General features: G+C 37.2%; 1 protein-coding gene across 1 annotated transcript in view; it reads right to left on the reverse strand.

Moving 5' to 3' along the window:
* Positions 1–21,581, reverse strand: part of PGAP1 (post-GPI attachment to proteins 1) — a 76,085-nt gene extending 54,504 nt beyond the window's left edge. Inside the window, exons 1-5 of the mRNA XM_011997195.1 lie at positions 21,389–21,581; positions 14,980–15,133; positions 11,399–11,574; positions 7,964–8,135; positions 3,684–3,841 (exon numbers count right to left, since the gene is read on the reverse strand). Coding sequence (XP_011852585.1) covers positions 3,684–3,841; positions 7,964–8,135; positions 11,399–11,574; positions 14,980–15,133; positions 21,389–21,535 — 807 coding nt within the window. The 5' untranslated portion in view covers positions 21,536–21,581. The remainder of the gene's footprint in view (positions 1–3,683; positions 3,842–7,963; positions 8,136–11,398; positions 11,575–14,979; positions 15,134–21,388) is intronic.

Raw genomic sequence — 21,581 nt, forward strand, 5'->3', positions numbered from 1 at the left:
CAGGCTGGTCTTGAACTCCAGACCTCAGGTGATCCGCCTGCCTCGGCCTCCCAAAGTGCTGGGACTACAGGCGTGAGCCACCACGCCCGGCAATGTCTGACTTTTTATTACTCTAATGAGAGACAAGTTTAAGATTCTTTAATAAATCACAGTTAATGCATAAGTTGCAAAAGACATTCTGGTAATTTTAATTTTGACTAAACTACCATTTGATAGATTCTAAGATGTTATTTCTTCATCAGTGGTATACCTAAGAAATACCTAGGCCTAAGAAGATTTTTCAAACCAAATATGCCTGATCACAATTCCAAAACTATCAAATCTGACTTTCCCAAGTGGGGTCCAGGCTTATATATTTTGAAAAAAAAAATCCCTAGCTGATTAGGATGTATACAACTAGTAAAAGATAGATACAAGGACAAAAGGCTTCTAAAAAATTAAGTATTTGCAGAAGGCTTCCTAACAATGGCACAGCACTCCTTTTCACACCAGATAATGATCTCTCTGTGAATAGCATCTTCCATACAATAGGGGCTCATTAAGTAAATCTGATTTTATTTTTCATAGCATCTCTTTATGTACCATCAAAGAGACAAGAAGCTGCCATCACCAGAACTGTCAAAACAAAATGAAAAGAGTAGACTAACAGCATAGATGCCAGAAAATTTACAGAGGCCTAAAATGTCTCTTTAATAAATGAACTGAAAAAAAAAGATATGTATAACTTCTAAGGAATCACTATTACCCTTGATCTATAAAGTATCCTTGGGTTCCAAGTTCTGAAGTGGGAGGAATCTACAGCTTACTTGATGAACGTGTAAGTACTTGACATATTTAGAAATTACGGCTGATAGTTTACTAAAAAAAATTAGACAACCAGAGTTCACTGTCGTTCTTAAATTACATTAATGGTCAGTAGAGTAAGAACTCTTAGTAGACAGCATTTACCATTACCAATATAAAGTTGGTTTACTTTCATTCAGTTTAATTAATGCATGTGTGCTAGAGTTGAAAAGGAAAGGCAACACAAATTAAAAAATCATTTGCTCATGATTGTTGTGTTGAGAACTGCTAAATGTCTACCAAAATCCATTCTTTTTTTCTTGCACACTTGGCTAGACTTCAGCTCTTAGCCTGTCTTGCTTTAATATGTGACCAAGGCTGGGCATGGTGGCTCACGCCTGCAATCCCAACACTTTGGGAGGCCAAGGCGGGCAGATCATTTGAGGTCAGGAGTTTGAGACCAGCCTGACTAACATGGTGAAACCCCATCTCTACTAAAAAATTTTCAAAAAATTAGCTGGCCATGGTGGCGTGTGCCTCTAATCCCAGCTACTCAGGAGACTGAGGCAGAAGAATCACTTGAACCCTGGAGGTGGAGGTTGCAGTGAGCCGAGATTGTGCCATTGCACTCCAGCCTGGGCAACAAGAGTGAAACTGCGTCTCAAAAAATAAAAAATAAAAAAAATAAAAAAAATAAAAAAGGACTGAGTTTTTTCTAATCGTATGTGAGCAGGAGCGATGTGTGCCATTTGTAGGCCTGACATTTGCCTCGTGTTCTTTCTTCCTTCTTGTAGTTGAAGATAACTGCAGCAACCCTGAAAGTAAAGCATTCAACATGGAATGCCTACTCTCACCCTGAGTTCCTGAATGGAAACTCATGGAAAACCACACCAACCTAAATATCCACCCAGGGCAGTTACGTGAGTAAAACGTCAACTTCTATTGTGCTTAAGTGTCATTACCTGTGTGGGACTATATTACAGCAGTTTAGTCAACCCTCTTGATACAATTATGGTCTCTAACTTAAAAGATTTTTCCAGTCCTAATGGATGTAAATATCATTTAACTATTCTTGAGATAATCATTGAAAAATTGTTACTTGTTAATAATTTTTTAAAGTGAATATACATGTAGATATATGAAAGACTGGAATATCTGGAGGCTAAAAAATAAATCTTAGGTTATACAATGGCCAGCTTTGATAAAGTTCCATAAGTAAAATATCTTCATCAGAGATACAAAAATCAGAGATAACAAGCTCCCTTGAAAGCAACACATTATCAAACGGATTAGAAAAAATAGGGAAATACACACACACCCATGCCTACACACACACACAAAAAGATTAAAGTTCTTTAAAAGATAAGCTTTAGGATGTCGTATCAATACAGCACATGCTCCAGACAAGGTCCAGGAAATAAGTTACATCAAATTTCATATGACTAAATCATCTGTGTTTACAAGGAGTTGACATTTAGTCTTTTGAGGACTTCCAACAAATATCTGACCAAAATATTCAACACCAAATGGCAACATTCATACCTCTAACAATGAGGTTTGATAGATTTACTAATTTAGTTCCAAAGCTATTCTGGTTACATCCCAGTTCTTCTAGTTATATGAAAATGGTGGGTAATAGCAGAATAGCTTAATAATTTTTGTTCTATGTATGGCAAGCATTCAGTAAATAACCTATTTAATGAATGAACAGTAATCTAAAGTAGGATAACAGTAGGTGAGATAAACAAAGGAGTATCTATGAAGAGGTACAACTATGAAACAATGACTTTCTAATGTTATCTCCTAAAAAGCAAAAGGAACAGACAGACTACATTCTATGCATTTTCTCTTTAGGAAGTAAGTTATATTTGGAGATGATGTGTATACCGAGTTAAGAAGCTAAGACCTTAACTGAACACTTCAAGGTTAAATATACATGAAAGAAGTCCTAAGAGGAAACTTGACTCACTTTACATAGATTATGTATCCCAGTTAAAGATCAAATACTTGATGTCCTAGCAGGGAAGAATAAGTAGCAAATTAATTAATCAGGGTTCTACTTATACTATTTATACTGTCAAAGCTAATCATGCTGTTATAAAATAGGTAAACTTTCATTCAAGTTTAACATTCAGGAGTATGTGATATGTTTGATATTCCACTATGATTATATCTAGTACAACACTCAGATATAACTGGATTCCCCTTCTTTCCAGTCCACACATTCTTATATTTACAACTCTAATCAATGAACAGGCTCTTATTTTGGACAAGAAACCATTACTCCTCATAAATAAGGGTCATTTTCATCAAGTTTCTAAGATCCTGTGTACTTACTTTTTTTTGTTTGTTTTTGAGTCAGAGTCTTGTTCTGTCATCCAGGCTGAGGGGAAGTGATAAAATCACAGCTCACTATAACCTTGAACTCTTGGACTCAAGTGATTCTCCTGCCTCAACCTCCTGAGTAGCTCAGACTATAGGCACTTACCACCATGCCTAAATTAGCCTGGATAATTTTAAATTTTTTTTTGTATTTTGTAGAGATGGGGGTCTCCCTATGTTACCTAGATCTTGAACTCCTGGCCTCAAGCAGTCCTCCTGCCTTGGCCTCACAAAGCACTAGAATTATAGGCATAAGCCATGGTTCCTGGCCATCCTTTTTACTCCCTATAGACATACGCATCCACAACTCTGCCCTCCCAACACATTCATATTCATTCATTCATTCATATTCCCTCTTTCTCTCTTTCCCTCTCTCTCTCACACACATGCATGCACATACAGCAGTGCAATACCACTAACTCAGCAGTCATTACCACGCAGCTATACATTATTTCTTCTTTCATGCTCTACTGGGTCTATTACATTACTATTTCAGTAGAATCTTAAAAAAAGATTACCACAACAGATAAGGCACTGGTATGATGGCTTAATTTTGGTAGAAAAGTCAATCCTGAACGAACTTGGTAATCCCGGAATCCTCCAGCTACAGAAAGTGTGGTTAAATTTATGTGTCGAGCATTTAGAATCCAATAGTTGTTTACAGTCGTATAAAAATCTGGTAGGGAATAAAAAAGAGACATTAAAAAATAGTAGCCATTCCCTGAAAGAATAAGATATCTATACAGTAATATTAATATTTAACTGAATTTTTGCTTAAGTCATTTCATCTATAAACAGTGTGTTATTCACATTTCCCTACTTTCAGTAAAATCAGTATCTTTACACATATTCCTACTTCCCCATTAAATAAAAGTATAAATACTAAGAGTTACTAAAGGTATCAATTAAAAAAAATCCCAAATTTTACTAGTTTTGTGTCCATAAGCAAACACGTTTCTACATTCCACAAGGGTGATGCTTATTCATGAGTCACACAGTATAGCAAAAAGAGAAAATAATATTCTTCCAAAGGTAAGAATTTACATTATCTTACAAATTATTGTATAATTTACAATATACATTAAATGTATACATTACAAACTGCATACATCACATATGTGCAGTATTTTATATATCAATTACCCTCAATAATGTGGTTTAAAAAAAGAGCGATAGACCCCTCCCTATGATGGCAGTGTCCCAGCTTAAAAAGCCTTAGCTTGGGAGGCCGAGGAAGGTGGATCATGAAGTCAGGAGTTTGAGACCAGCCTGGCCAATATGGTGAAACCCCATCTCTACTAAAAATACAAAAACTAGCTGGGCATGGTGGTGTGCACCTGTAATCCCAGCTACTCAGGAGGCTGAGGCAGAAGAATCACTTGAACCCAGGAGGCAGAGGTTGCAATGAGCTGAGACTGGGCAACAGAGCGAGACTCTGTTTCAAAAAAAAAAAAAATGGCTTAGCAAATCTCTTCTGTGGCCAACCACCACCACACAAGCACTATTTAAATTCTTACAATCTATCAGGACAATACCATTGATGTTAGTCTTAGGACTATGCTACTGCGGAAAACCTCAGGTTAGGGTTCAACCCATTTATTGTAACAAGTAGTTCAAAGGGAAGAACCTGCAGACAATTTTTCACTTTGTCTATTGAAGGTGAAAAAAGCCTAGTGTCAAAGATTAAACTGAGGCCAGGGCAGGGGATTTCTCAATTCTTTTTCTGATTATCAAAACTTAATGCATTTTTATCCTGGCATTTGATCCCACTCAGGGCTTCAAACATTGGGTACAGCAAGCTGCCCCCATTAAAGATCTCAGCAGTACTTACTTAGATTACCACCTAGCAGACTGACTCTTAACATCTGGAGAGCCTGGGATGTAAGTACCAGTGGGGCACACATGCCATATGTCTAGATAGTTTAAAAAGTCAAAAATCCAGCTAATAACCTGTTAAATCAAATATATTTTTTCTGCCTATCTTGAAAAATACATCATTGAAATAACCTGCAAGGCCAGGTTCAAATTAAGAATTCTCAGACACCTCAGAGTTAGCCACTGGATGGTGGTAGCAAGGGAAGAGCAGATCTCCAGTCTCTTACTGTGCTTCTCTTCCCATCCCAATTGGATCTCGCATGACAAGGGCCTCATGTGCACATGCAAGCTCTGTCTGTACTTTCTACAGAGCTCTGCCTTGGCTACAACTCAAGCTTAGAATTCTACATACCTGCCCTCAGGAGAACAAAGAAAATAAAGAGACCCACACAGGTCTTGGAAGCAGGCTTAGGGCACATAGACAAGAAAAGTCTGGAGGCAGCCGGGCATGGTGGTTCACACCTGTAATCCCAGTACTTTGGGAGGCCGAGGTGGGCGGATCATGAAGTTAAGAGATCGAGACCATCCTGGCCAACGTGGTGAAACCCTGTCTCTACTAAAAACACAAAAATCAGCTGGGCGTGGTAGCACGTGCCTGTAGTCCCAGCTACTCGGGAGGCTAAAGCAGGAGAATCGCTTGAACCCAGGAGGTGGAGGTTGCAGTGAGCCGAGATTGCACCACTGCACTCCAGCCTGGCAACAGAGTGAGACTCTGTCTCAAAAAAAAAAAAAAGAAAAGAAAAAGAAAAGTTTGGAGGCTTGGTTAGCTAGATCCCAGTGCAGAAGTAAAGACACAGCCTCCATGTGGGGAGGCTACTTAGCCTTCATACTTCTCACCCTCTGGGAAAGGGTAAGGGCAGAGCAGCAGGAGCCTCCAAAGTGCAGAGCCCAGTGCAGGGCCTCCTTCCTCCTACGGAAAGGCAGTATTTTCATCAAGTATAAGCAGGGAATCCACTTCTGAGGTCATATGGATCTCTGTCTCTCAAAACCTTAAAATTTTCATTCTAATTTTGACTTAGTAAAATAAAAAGAATAAATATAGAATAAAGAGGAGAGACTTGCTAATCACAGGAAAGGTACAGGATTCTTGACCCTAAGAATCACTTTCAGCCTGAGCCTTATAGAGACAGAACAGTGCCACCCTCCAAAGCAATAAAACCTATTGAGGGTGCATTCCTCAAATAATTTTTAAAATATATTTAAGTCATTCTAATTTAGTCTATGCAGGTCATCTACATATACCACACAGAATGCAATAATATAAAGAGTTCTCAATTACGGTGACAAGTACTATGACTTTTAGCCTTTAATTTTTTTCCTAAACCTAAGGTCATTTAAGATTATTAGATTACAACAAATTTAAACAACTTCATTATTAAAATTAAGATGTTCTTTATTAAAAGACTTCTACAGGCAAAGTTTTAAATGTACCAACAGAAAAACTGGGCCTCATAATAATTACTGTTGCACCAGATACTTAACAGCAAATAAATTATTCTTTGGCAATGCTGTTATGTCAAGGAGGGCACTTTAGAAAAACTACTTTGGTTTGGAGTCACTGGGAAATATTTCTCACTTAACTACAAACAAAATTTTCATCAAAATTAAGATAATGCAAATTTTTATAGGTAAGAAGCTATATACATTTACTAACCAGGAAGAATTCTTTCTAAAGATTTTCTTCTACTCATATAATATTCCTATAAGCAGTGAGGATAATCTCTGACTTTTTTTAACAAAAATTTGAGAAAACAGACATTTAATTCTTATTCTGTGACATTATCACTTTTGATTAGATGATGTCAATCACAAACTCCTACATTTCATTCAAAATTCCTGCAAGATTATAGTATTATCTATGGTTTTATTTCCTATGTTAATGTACTTCAATTAACAGGCAGTACAGCATGCAAAGTTAAGAGCACAAGCCCAGAAGCAAGTTTACCAGGGTCAAATATCGGTTTCACTAGTTTCTTGACACATGACTCTGGGCAAGAACATTATCTTGGCCTTTTTCTATCCATAAACATGAGGATAATAATGGTACCTACCTCACAGGACTGCAGTGAGGATTAAGTGTGGTAATACATCACGTGAAGTCTTTAAAACCCATAACATAATAAGAGCTCAATAAATATTAGGAATTATACCTCATTATATAAAGTGTTAGCATACCTTTGTACTTAAAAACTAGACATTGCTACTATTTTACTTAAATATAAGCTTATTTTGGATAGAGTCCTAAAACAGTTAACAAAGCATAGGAAGCTTAAAGACATCTTAAGAGACAGGGTACCATCCTCACAAATCACTAAACTGGCCAGGCATGGTGGCTTATCCCTGTAATCCCAGCACTTTGGGAGGCTGAGACAGGCAGATCACTTGAGGTCAGCAGTTCAAGACCAGTCTGGGCAATATGGCAAAAACCTGTTTCTACTAAAAATATAAAAATTAGTGGGGCTGGTGGCACACACCTGCAATCCCAGCTACTTGGAAGGCTGAAGCATGAGAATCGCTTGAACCTGGGAGGCGGAGGTTGCAGTGAGCCGAGACTGCACCACTGCACTCCATCCAGCCTGGGAGAAAGAGCAAGACCCTCCCTGTCTTTAAAAAAAAAAAAAAAAAAAAAAAAAAAAAAAAAAAAACTAAACGGAAGCCCTAGTGCCTAAGAATTATAAAACACATGTCAACCACGTTAAGATGCTATGGACAGACAAAACTTCACAGTAGCTTCAATTATAAGCCTAAGTTCAAAGATATAAAGAGACACACACTCAGAATTGGAGGTGCTGATTTGCAACCGAGTTGCTTCATACATGGATAAATCTGTAGCATATTCTAAGGGGAATAGCCCTAGAGATTTATTTATTAAATCTTAAGCAACAATGGGGAGGTCAGTTAACATTTACCTAACAGTACTCACCTGTAATGAAACGATCTAATGGCATCACAGGAGCAACATGAGGTGTGGCTTGTGTAATAAGAAGATTTATCAGATCGTGCTTAAAATTTTTCAGTGTAAGCAATGCTCTTGCAACGAGGCCACCCATAGAATGACCAATTATTGCCACACTTTTTGGAGCAAATTCTTGACCCTATTAAAATAAATCACCATGTCATAATTAATACTTTTTTAAGTATTTAAAAAATACTAAATATTTCTCTCTGCATATGAGCAATTTTATAGGAAAAAGAAAATCAAACTATATAACCTCCCACCATAAGGTACAGAAGTACATTTTCATATAGTTTTAATTAGTGTATACACACTATTTTGTATTCTGCCAAACATTTTTAACAGGTATATCTTGGTTTTCTGGGCCAATAGGAACAGTTGGTCTAGCAAATCATGTTTATACTGGTTATTACACTACATGTAATCTGAGGCATAATTACATTTCGTATGTACAAGATTATTAGGTTTTACAAGACATAAGAAATCAGATAATTTGTTTGAAACTGAAAATATCACCCAAAAAAGGCCAAGATGATTACAGTTGTGATAGCAATATACTACCTTATCATGTTATCTTTTATCTCATCAAATTATTTCTCTATTGTGCATTTTGGTTTAAAAATGAAGCAGCATTCCAAACATTTATTCACTGACAATTACAATATTTTATTTTTTAGATAAGTGCTTTTCAAGAAATCTTTTATTTTCAACAATCTCCTCAGTCTCATTACCAGACTTTTGCTCATCACCCCCAACACGGATCCTTCCTATGTACCATCTCTTCTCAATGAGTAGAGTGAATCTTATGCAGAAGAGTTAACATAGGAGGCCTGAGACTACTGTCCTTGGCATGGGCTGGATACAACGTTGGCTCTTGGCTGGAATCTGGAACCCTATATTTTGGGGGGCGATTCCCACCATTCCCTAAATGATAAGAGTGTCTAAAATGTTTGTGCAAACAATACGTTTTATGCTGAACACCTGCTGTCCTCCAGGCTGGAATTTTGGTATGTGCTAGGCAGAGGGTATCTATGTGATAAGTCCCCAGTAAAAACCCTGGGCACTGAGTCTCTAATGAGCTTCCCTTGTGTATACTATTTCAGCCATGTCATAATATGCTGGTATAGGAATTAAGTGGATCCTTGGTGATCTCCAATACAGACCTGATCTTAGCGAAACCTATCCCCTTTGACCTTCTCAAGTACATCACTCTAGGAATCCTTCTCATTTTCTTCTTGCATTATTGCTTTTCCCTATCTACTAGATCATTTTCATTAGTGTACAAATATACTGGCATTCTCTCTTAAAAATAAAAATAACTCCCTTTTAATTCTCCCTTTCTCCTTAGTGACTACTTTACATTTCTTTACAGCAAAACTCTAAAAACAAGTTGCAGGCCAGGCGCGGTGGCTCACGCCTGTAATCCAGCACTTTAGGAGGCCAAGGTAGGTGGATCACTTCAGGTCAGGAGTTCAAGACCAGCCTGGCTAACATGGCAAAACCTGGTCTCTACTAAAAATACAAAAATTAGCTGGGTGTGGTAGCACGCGCCTGTAGTCCCAGTTACTCGGGAGGCTAAGGCAGGAGAATCACTTGAGCCCAGAAGGCGGAGGTTGCAGTGAGCTGAGATCACGCCACTGTACTCCAGCCTGGTGACAGAGTGAGACCCTGTCTCAAAACAAACGAACACAAATCTCCAATTTCTCAACTTCCATACACTCTTGAATTCATTTCAATCAGACTTTCACCCCAACATGCCACCAAAACTGCTCTTGCTAAATCACCAAGGAATCCAATGGTCAATTCTTAATTCTTTTTTTTTTTCTGAGACAGGGTCTCACTCTGTCACCCAGGCTGGAGCGCAGTGGCACAATTCATGGCTCACTGCCGCCCCAATCTCCTAGGCTCCGAGTAGATCCTCCTACCTCAGCCTCCCAAGTAGCTGGGACTGCAAGTGTGCACCACCACGTCCAGCTAATACACTATATTTTCTTTTTTTGTAGACACAGGGTCTCACTATGTTGCTTAGGCTACAATGGTCAGTTCTTAATCGTCATCTTATTTGACCTATCAATAACATTTGACACAGTTGATCACTTCTTCCTTCTTTGAAATATTTAAGTTAGTTTCTTTGACAACAAACTCTCCTGGTTCTCCCTTTGCCTCACTGGCTCCTCCTTTTTAGTTTGTTTCTAGTTCCTTCTCATCTCTCCTCATTTCTTAAAACTGAAGTCACTCAGGCCTCAGCCCTTAGATCACTTCTCTTTCATAGCTTTGTTGAAACCATCGGTGATCTCTTCCAGTCTAGCGGCTTTAAGTGTATCTACACACTGTCAACCTCTCAGTAATTATCTCAAGACTGTACTCCTTCTCTTGAACTCTAGCCTTGAACTCCACCTGTACGGTAGCATACATGGAATGCCTAATGTGCATCTCAAACTGAATCTGTCTAAAACTAAACTCTTCATCTCCTCCATATCTGTTCCTCCTACACTCTTCCCTACCTCAGTTAATGGCAGTTCAATCTTTCCAGTTTAGCCAAAAAACTTGGGGTCATCCTTAACTCTTCTTTTCCTCTCACTTTGCCCTTCCATATCTGATCTGCCAGCAAACTGTACTACCTCAACCTTTAAGATTTACACCGATCTGACAATTTCTCATCACTTCAACTGCCACCACCTTGATTTAAACCACCTCTATGTCTTGAACACACCCCACCACTTCCTCCTTAGCATGCCACTGTTTTATAGCTACTTTCCCTGTGCAGCATAGCATTAAAAGATTGAAAAACACACATTTTTAGAGCCCCTTTCTTTGTCTCCTTTCTTTCTCATACTGCTTCAGCAGCCCCCAATTCCAATTCTCTGCTTTCTTTAGCTAAGTGATATCAATGTGCCCTGCTTGATCTCCTCCTACTTGCCCCATGGTCTGGAAAATGCTTTCGGGCAGAAATTCAGAGCAATCATGGAGCTCACTTCTTCCAGGGATCATAGTGCTTTGCGGCTCAATTGTCCAACATCTCAAAACAGGTGCTTCAGATATCTTGACTAGTTTTACAGTTGTTTACATATGCAGGTGGTCTACCCTAGTACCAGTTACTTAGTCATAGCTAAAGGTAGAAATATATACCAACGGTTTTTAGGTAATGCATTGCACTCATAATTTATATATAAAGTTTTAAAAGGTTTTTCTTCCTGAATTCACCATAAGAAATGTTTCTTATAAATTTAAACTTCAAAACCATTATGGAGGGCAAGACAACAGACTCTCACAAAAAAATGTTTGTGCCTTCTCTGCTTCAACTTCCATATAAACAAATACATTATTTAAAATATACTGAATCCCTCTTTAAAAAGGTGCTGATAGGCTGCACCACTATTGATTTGCATACTTATCTCTCACCTTATAGAGTTTGAGAATGGTTTTAATACATTCATGTACAAACTTGGTCTGCTTCTGAAGAGTTCCACCATACAGAGCCACCAGTTCTTCATTGAAGTTTACACTAAAGAAGTCAAAGTGGTACTTGAAGTCAATGTCCTCTGCTTTTCTAAGTGCAATGGAGCCAATAGAACGAACTGCAGAGGAAAAGAATGAAGTGCACATTAAACAATATTTACAGGTCTCATCCATTCTTTCTTCAGAATTTCTTAGTAAATAACCTTATCCTGCATCACGAATATAAACCACCTATTTCAGGATGAAATTCATTAATAGTACCAATTTAGAACAAACTAATCTAGCAACTGTATGCCTTGAATGCAGTAAGTGTGACCTAAATATTTTTAAAATTAAATAAATAAAAAGCAAATAGATCACTCACTCTCTACCTTCTTTTCCTTTGGTAGGAGCAACAATAGCTAAAAAGGCAGGATTCTTTGAAGGATAAGACATATAAATTTTGCCACACTTACTGAGGATTTTGAGAATGACAAGGTTCCTACAAGAAATATCCATTCATCACCTGGTTTAGATATTCACGCTTCATTTGTCTTTTTCTCCTACACAGGACATCCAATCCATCAGTAAGTGCTTCCATGACATAGCTTCCAAATCTACCCCCAGTTGAAATTTCTCACCATTCCCACCACTATTGTCCTAATCCAAACACCACTATCTCTTATCTGAACTACTCTAACAGTTTCTTTACTGGTCTCCCTGCTTCCACTCTTTTTGTTCTTGTTGCTGTTTTGCAAATCTTTTTAAAAAATATATTATAAATTGCCTATATTAGGTGGCACAAAAATTGTGGCATATGGTTTAGCAAACAAAATACCTGTCTGCCATTTCATTTTGTAAAAACATATACTACGGATACATTATAATCCACATATTATACAACTCACTATATAAAACTGTAAAATTCAATGGTTTTTAGTATATTTGCCATCTCTGGTATATACTGTACAACCATCTCTGAAATCTAACATTAGACATTTTTTAATCACTTCAAATACAAAACTCTGTGCCTACTGGCAGTCACTCTCCATTTCTTCACTCCTTCCAACCCCTAGGCCTAGCAAGCACTGATCTACTTTCTGTCTCTATGGGTTTGCCTATTTTGAACATCTCATATAATACGTGGCCTTTTGGAACTGGTTTCTTTCACATAGCATGATATTTTCAAGGTTCATTCATGTTGTAACATGTATCAGTCCTTCATTCCTGTTTTCTATTGAATAATATTCCATTATATGAATATGTCACATTTGATTCATCTATTCATCAGCTGATGACCATTTAAATTATTTCCACCTTTTGGTTATTATATGCTGCTATGAACATTTATATACAAGTTTTTGTGTGGGTATGTTTATTTTTCTTGGGTAGATGCCTAGGAGTGGAATTTTTGGGCCACATGATAGCTCTATGTTCAATATTCTGAGGAACTCCCAAACAGTTTTCCTAAGTGGCTGCACATTCTGCATTTCCACCAACAATGTTTGAGGGTTCCAATTTCTCCACATCTTCGCCAACACTTGTTGTTATCTGTCTTTTTTTATTACAACTATCCTAGGATGTATGAAGTACTATCTCATTTTTTATTTATAGTTCTCTGATGACTTATGATGTTTTAGTATCTTTCCTGCTTCCATTCCTGCCCTTCAAAGGAAATTCTCTTCATAGCGAAGCCAGAGCAACCTGTTTTTAAAAGTAAATCACACCTACCAGATTGTTTAAAAATTTAATATCTGACAATTCTCCTGTTGTAAAGGACGTGAAGCAAAAGAAGGTAAAATATACTGCTTTTAGGAATATAAATTAGCACAATCAGTAAAGATTAAAAAGATACACATAACCTGTAACATGGAATTACACGCTTGGATATCTACCTTACAGAAGCACAGGTTTATGTGCTCCAGGAAACATATGGAGTGAAATTCATTATTTTTAATTGCCAATAAATGTAAACATTTATTCTGTCCAAAGACAGAAGGGACAAATCATGGTATAGTCTTACAACAGAATAATATAGAAAAAGGAAAATGAATGAATCACAGCTCATACAACAACTTGGATGAATGTTAAAGATAATGCTGACTGAAAGAAGCCAGACACAAAATAATACATACTGAATGACTATATTCATATTACAAAATTTAAAAACAGCCTCAAATGAATAGATTGCATTACAACTACAAAGAAAGTTAAGGAAATTACCATGTTAACATTAGGATTGTGATTATGTCAAGAAAGAGAAAAGGGAGTTTTAACCACGAAGGGGCACATAAGGCCTTTCCAGGTTGCTAGTAATCTACTTCTTGACTAGGGTTTTGATTTCATGGGTGTTCACTTTATAATAATTTGTAACCAAATATCTATGTTCTATATGTTTCTCTGTATGTAATATTTCAAATACAAAGATTAATTTTAAAAATCAGATTATATTTTTCTTACCCAAAGCTCTCCAACAGTTTCTCATTCAAAGTCTTTTCCACAGCTTACATGATATGGCCCATGGCTACTTTTCCATTCTTATCTCTTTTTGTAACTTTTTCTAGTCACAGTAGCCTCAAATGCACAAAACACGTTTCTGCCTCAGGATCTTCCCTCAGTCGAGCCTCTCCTCAAATATCATCTCCTCACAATGGCCTTTCCTGACCACCTCATCTAAACTAGCCACTTCCTGACCCTTTTATCTTCTACCTCCTGAGTCTGTTTTTGTTTCTAGCTTTTAACATTACTGACATATTTGATGGCTGTCTTCCCAATAAGCATATAAATTTGATGAGAGAGGGACTTTGTCTTGATATGCTCTGGATCCCTGATACCTGGAATATGGCTTGGCTCATGGTAGATACCTGCAGATACGTGCTAGATGAATAAACATGTAAATAATTGCACATGTTGAAACAATTCTAGTCTCATTACATAGCAATTCCAGTCCATTAAATAACAAGAAAGCAGGTTTTAGTTTAAAACGAAATTAATTCCAGATTACTTGGCTGTTATGCCAGAAATAACTACTATATCTCCAAGCCAACATCAATTTGGAATCTGTACATGTAACTTCCCTATCCTCACCTTTCTATGTTCCCCCGAGTACTTCCAAATCTCTCTCACTTAAATAACTCCAAAAGAAGAAAACTAATCTCTCTTGTTCTGCATAACATTAGCCACTGATTTATTTCCCTAATCAATGCTTAAGGTTCTGTTCTCTTTACCTTCCATTTCCAACATAAATGTATTTCCTCTGCTGATTCCCCAAGGGGTTCCCCTTTATCGTCTACTTATGCCATCCCACTCCAACTTATTCTTTGTATCCCTCTCTTAGCAAAGTGGTCTTCAATTTTTCTAAGTATTTCTCACATGTATTCTCTCTCAGAGAAAATGTCATATTTTGGTCTCTCTGTAAGCCCAACACAGTACTTCACACACAGCATGCATTTCATTTACTCTATTTGATTCACTGAGTATGGATATGATTCAAATTTTTGAGTTGAATTTTGTAGCTTTCAAAATTTACTTCCAGTAAGACTTACCTTGCTTATAACTTCCAGCATTACCAGGAAGAAAGAGAACTGGAATACCCGTCAAAGGGAGAATTTTGTGTTCTTCAGCATATGATCCCTCTCCATAAAGATACAACTCATATGCGGGATAGCGTTTTGCCAGTTTCTTTGGAAGTTCTATTTTCTACATTAAAAAAAAATGTAGTTTCACTTCAGTCAGTTTTATTAATACAATTCAGCCTCACCATATGCAATTCTGAATTAAGGAAATTTGGAATAGTGCAATATAAAAAAATTACTGATATTAAAACCACACTTCATACACAAAACAACTTCTACTTGTAGTTTATTCATATAGAGAATCAGTCTTGAACTGTGTATATTTTGAACCACGCAGTCTTCAGGAAAACATAAAAGAGGACTACTTGAATTTCCAACCAATACAAATTACTCAAAATAGCCACTGACAATGGTATATGTCAACAAGCTACATGTTAACATAATTAGATAAGCATCAATTATACTTAGAAATGATAAAGGCTTTCCATCATCAAATCAATTCTTTTTTTCCATTTTTAACTATTTTGTAATGTTTCTCCTTTTACTCAGACCCAACTATACATTTCAGCTGTTATATTTTCAAAAGAAAGTAACTTGTTTTATAATGCAGCTTTCTGACTTCTCAATTTAATATGTTTTGGCCTACAATATGCTTAACAAATTAATCTTAACCTTATAGCCATGTCTTGGTCAAGACATGTACACTTTTCTTACCATAAACATTCCACTGAATTAGTATCTATTTCAGTTTTCATGGACCAGGTGCATGATTTGCTGGCAAACTTTAAACTATCCTACACTTCATATTATTGTATACCAATAATACAGCAGTTCACCTAACTACTGAGTCAGTAGTTCACCTACATTTTTTTTCAGCTTAGTATAAATTATCTCTTAATGTCATCCTCAAAGGTAGACATCTATAAAAGTGGTAGTAAAGTATACATACACCCTTTTGCTCCTTTTCTTTTTTTATTTTAAAGGAGAGAAACCATTAAGAATGAAGCCAATTACATTGGACAGTAATGTCTACTTATTTAGGTATACATAGATCTAGCAGTGCTGTACATGTGGTATGTGCTTGATAAAAGAATTTAACTATGGAGTGAATTTCAAAACCTGTAAATGTTGCTAATGACTACTGAAACCCCTCGTTGTTCTTAAAAAAAAAAATTCTGATCATTTGTGCACCTTCCTAAACATCCCTTTGTAAATGATCTATGCCAATAACATCACAGAAACATCTGCAGAGATTGTAAGCTTATTAAGATACTAGCAATCTTAGTTATCTCCCCAAATACTCAAAATACAGAAATACTAACCCCACTATTCGTTTTATACTTGGTATACGTACTTCAATGCAAATTAATCCCAATACTGATTATGCACAGAATACAATCAAAAATGAAAATGACAAGATAGCTTACTTCTTTAGGTACAAATTAAACAAGAAGAAAACATAAGAGAACAAAGAAATAGTTTCTTATTTCCTCCCAATTTAGTACACCATTATTATTTTAGTATAGTAGCTAAACAGAGTTTGGACTAGTCAAAAATTAACTCAAAAGAACAGGAAACTATCAAATATATCTAAAAAGAAATATTTAATTTTCTTGAGACAGAAAAGCAAGCAAAAATATACTTGATATATTTCATAAAATACTATTATGAAAGCAATTTTATAGTGAGAAAGAGTATTTTTTAAAATATGAATGTATACAGAGTTTTTAAAAAAGTATAGAGATGGACAAAGAAGGTAGAACAAAAAAAAATAAGAGAGGAAGCAAGAATGGTGGGAGTTGTAGGCAAATGGCAAAACTCAATTTCCAGACAGAGTTCAAGTTGCAAGGGAAGAGCAAAGACCCAGAAGAGGTAATTGACCACATTGACATTAAAAGCATAGGCATACAAAAAGGATGCTGATAAGAAAACAGAAGACGGTCAAGGGATTTAAAAGGAAAATACTTATAGGAGCAGAACTCCAATATAAATTTTTTTATTCTATATAGTTTATTTTAAATGAGCAACCCCTCTACCACATTAAGATCAATTACCTTTATATTTAAATATTATCTCCACAATCCTGCCTCTGCTGTCCTCCTTCCTTGACTCTGCCTTACTGCAGGTTCTTCTCATCTCTACATAAACTCTCTCAAAAGGTAAACATTCTAATAAACTCCTGAGTACTAGAAAAATGCTGATTCAAGAAACTAAAATATCCATTTTATGATATTATTTAATTGTAAACTTAAACTGAAAAATAAAGTTTGATTTCCATAATTAACCAAAAAGAAAAAAGATTTTGATCAAGATGCATACACATAGTTTTTAAGTTCACATAGTTTTTAAATTCTCACAAACAGCTCTCAGTCAGCCCTATGCTGCTCTCCACCCCCCGTAAGAATAGCTCTAGGGGCTCCACTAGAGGGAAAAAAAAAAAAAAAAAAAGGCCTTAAGGACAACTGAATTTTTCAGACTTGTCTCTATCCTTGCCTTCTATAATCCATAGTTCATACTGCTAACACACACACACACACACACACACACACACACACAAAAGGCTTAAGAGACGACCTTTAAAATCTGGTTTAATTATTCTTACCTACTTTTTTTTTTTTTTTTTTTTGAGACAGGGTGCCACTCTTGTTGCCCAGGCTGCAGTTCAGTGGCACAATCTCGGTTCACTGTAGCTTCGACTTCCTGGTCTCAAGTGATCCTCAAGTGATCCTCCCACCTCAGCCTCCTGAGTAGCTGGGACTACAGGTGGCACATGCCATCACGCTTGGCTAATTTTTTTTAGCAGAGACAGGGTTTCACCATGTTCTCCAGGCTGGTCTTGAACTCCTGGGCTCAAGTGATCTGCCCGCCTTGGCCTCCCAAAGTGCTAGGATTACAGGTGTGAGCCACCTCATCCTGCCCTTACCTACTTTCTTATAACTTAGATATGACATGCTTTAAAATGTATTTTTAACATGTTTTTGAATTCAAGATTCAAAAGGATATACACTGAAAAGGATCTCTCCTACCCATGGTCCTTCAGGCATCCAGTTGACCCTAGAAGGGTTATTAGTTTGTGTGTGCTTCTAGAAATATTTTACATATATACAAGCAAATGTGTTTATCAATTATTTTTTAGTTTTGACATAAATGATAATATAAATACTATTCATGCAATATGTCTCAGTGCATTACCACCTTCACATATATTATTTATGCCTGCAACATTCTTTCAGTACTTCATACACCCTCCATGTCCCAATTCACTTTGCATCTTCTCTAAAGCCTTTGAATACCCAAGACAAACTTGGATGCTCTCCTTTATATGAAAAGCTCTGTACATACTCTCTTATGGTGAAATTATAACACTCAGTACATTATACTGTAACTATGCACTACATGCCCATTTCCTCCATTGTATTTATCAAGACAAAGACACAAGCTCTGATTCAGTTCTAATTCCCTTTCACCTACACCAAGTAGCTAGATAAACCTGGCAAAGACTAGTCATTCAATAAATGACTTTCTAAATAAGTAACAAAATATATGACTCATTTTATTTATTTATTTATTTATTTATTTGAGACAGAGTCTCACTGTTGCCCCGCCTGGAGTGCAATGGTGCAATCTTGGCTCACTGCAACCTCTGCCTCCCAGGTTCAAGCAACTCTCCAGCCTCAGCCTCCTGAGTAGCTGGGACTACAGACACACGCCAACATTTCCTTTCAGAGAGCAACCGTTAGGTTACACATACGAAGACAGCCAAACAAATCACTGTATGAGAGAAACAACTCAGATGTTTCTTCTAAAATTCTGCAATTTGCCTAAAACCAATTGCTACCAAATAAAAGTTTTACCTTGCTGTCATTAACAGGGCAAGAAGCTTTAAAGGATAAAGTATATTTTGCCTCGTAGGCTTTAGATATGGGTTCGTAAGATGTTCAATTAACTCTGAATAAGTGAATCTGGGAAAACCAGAGGTAGAAGATGAATAGAGATAACCAAACAATTTTAAATTCAAAATTCATTTCTGCAAAGAGTTTCAAATTTATGCTCCACTTTTTAAAAAAAATGGAGAATAAAATTGAATGTGTTTCAACTACCTTTCTATTTCTGCTGGCTAACTAAAGAAGATGCAAATGAGCAGAAAAAAAGAAGAAAGGCATCAAAAAAGAAGAAAACCCAATGACTAGGACATCTCACATCTGGGTATCAACCTGTGAACAATTAGAGAGCTGACTTATAAAATATAACTAAAGGTAAGCAATATGTAAAATATCTTCAAAACATTTTTATTCATGGAAGCCATTCGGTTCTCAACAGAATGGCCTCATTTATCCAGAAATCTCACTATGTTCAAAATGACTCATTTCTATAGGCTGGTTTAATTGTATGTGTAAGATAACATGACCTTTTTGTTATGCAAAACAAAAAGACTAAGAATACAATATAAATATTATCATGAATTAACACAGCTTTTTACATCATGAAAACCTGCTAAAAATCAAAAATTTCTGCCACTGCAATTATTACTGTATTAGCAAATTATTAATAGAAGCATAAAACCCCCAAAAAGCAACTTAAACCAAAATAACTAAACCTAGACTACTCAACAACAACAAAAAACCCAAAGAGCTCTTTACCATTAGCTACACTAATTTTCCGTTTTTCCAGTCAATTTATGAGGCAGGAAATGCGTCTGTGAGATCCATATGCTTTGTTCCCAACACTAAGGAGAACAATTTCTACTTCTGTGAATATTAAAACAGCTTCAATAACTGTAGGAAATCTAAAAATAAATGGGAATTAGTAATGCATTGTTCCAAAATGATTTTAACCTAACTCTTCAACGCAGTACAAAACTAAAGTGACCTACATCAATCTACTGGGAATTTCCTAATTATTAAAACAAAAATAAGGAGGGAATTATAATAGCTCTATTTTCAGTTTTTTAAAATACTAAACTAAAAAGATTTGCTTAGAAACGAACAGAGAGGACAGTAACATGTCAAAATCTTCTCCATCAATAGCATCCCTACCAAATGTTTCCACTCTCTTATCATAAATGCAAAACCAAGGTAAGGATCTAAACACAGATGAAATCTAAATTTACTAGAATTTTTCCCATGGGAAAGAATGCTCCTCAGCAATTTAAACCTTAAGTGGTCTTAAGATCAAAATAATAGCAGCGTAATCAAGTAATAGGCTTCCTCCATAATGACTTGTACAAAGAAGCAATCAGGACTTGCATCCTTCACCCCCCCTCCAAAAAAAAAACTGCTGTGATTTTAAGAGTATACTAAAAATGCATTTTATCAATATGTGTTATAGTGCATATACATTTTATGGTAGGGAATTATTATTATAATAGGTAGTCCATAATTAAGAGATGCACTTAGAAATAAAATAATCATTCGGAAAAAATCTCTTAGGACAGTGGTGTAATTTGTCTGCGCCTCTTTTTACAGCTAGTCATGAATGAAATTCTAGATTTCTACTATGCCGAACTAACGAAGCCATTGATTGAAAACATTCAAAATGGCATGGAAGCGGTGGGGGTGGAGAGAGAAGGGTAGGGTCTCTCTTAAACTCCGAACCCAGCGAGAAAACAAAAACACCACCATGAAATAGATTTTGTATGCAACTATTAAGAGGCTCGGCTGCGAAAGACATGTATAAACACAGGTATGCACACACACACAGGCAAGCCCACACAAGCACGGCCTCTTAACCTGCAAAATAAGGGGATCTGCAACATCTTTCCAAGAGGGAATCTAGTTTCCAATTTAATGACTCGCCAGCTTACCCACAGGCAAAACCCTGGAGTCTCTAAAAACAGCCTTGGGAACTATCTAGCCAATATACACTCTGCAGACGCTCGGTTCCTTTCTAGAAATGCGAAATCTGACGCGCGAATCACTGGGCGCGAGGGGAAGAATTTAGGCGCGTGGGAAGCAAAGGAAGGTCCTGGGGCACGGGTCAAAGCAAGAACGCGAGAGGGATGGAGCTTGGGTTTAGGGAGCAGGGTTGAGGCTGCCTCTCTGGGCATAAAGGGGGCTGGGCCCGACCAGTCAGAAGAGCTTGTGCCCAGGATTTGGGGCTGGGGAGGCGGAGGGACAGCGGAGTAACTACGAGGACGACCACGAGGATGCTCTCGGGAAATCGTCTAACAAACACCCCACCGTGAAGAAAGGACACAAAGGGTAGGTGACGGGGGCAGGAAGAGGATGCAGAGTCTCCCCGGGCGGAGAAAACAGAGGCAAGGACGGGACAGGGGGCCCGCGAGGCGCAGAGAGCCAAGGCAGGACGACCCCACAGAAGGAAAAAGGCACCAGGGGCCAGAGTCTTGGAGCGCCCGGCTGAGGAGAGCGCAGAACCTTACCTGATACTCCGGGTACTCAAACATGTAGCTCATACTGCACTTATTCTCCTCGAAGCCGAAGAAGACATCCCACAGCCCCAGGGTTGCCAGGAAGACCATGAAGACATAAAACGCCAGGTTCCAGAGATTGACTGAGTGAAGAAACATGGTGCCGCCGCCACCGCCGCCGCCCCCTCTACCTCCGCCTCCGCCG

This window comes from Mandrillus leucophaeus, unplaced genomic scaffold (genome assembly GCF_000951045.1).
Source record: "Mandrillus leucophaeus isolate KB7577 unplaced genomic scaffold, Mleu.le_1.0 Scaffold532, whole genome shotgun sequence".
In the NCBI taxonomy this organism is placed as follows: Eukaryota; Metazoa; Chordata; class Mammalia; order Primates; family Cercopithecidae; genus Mandrillus; species Mandrillus leucophaeus.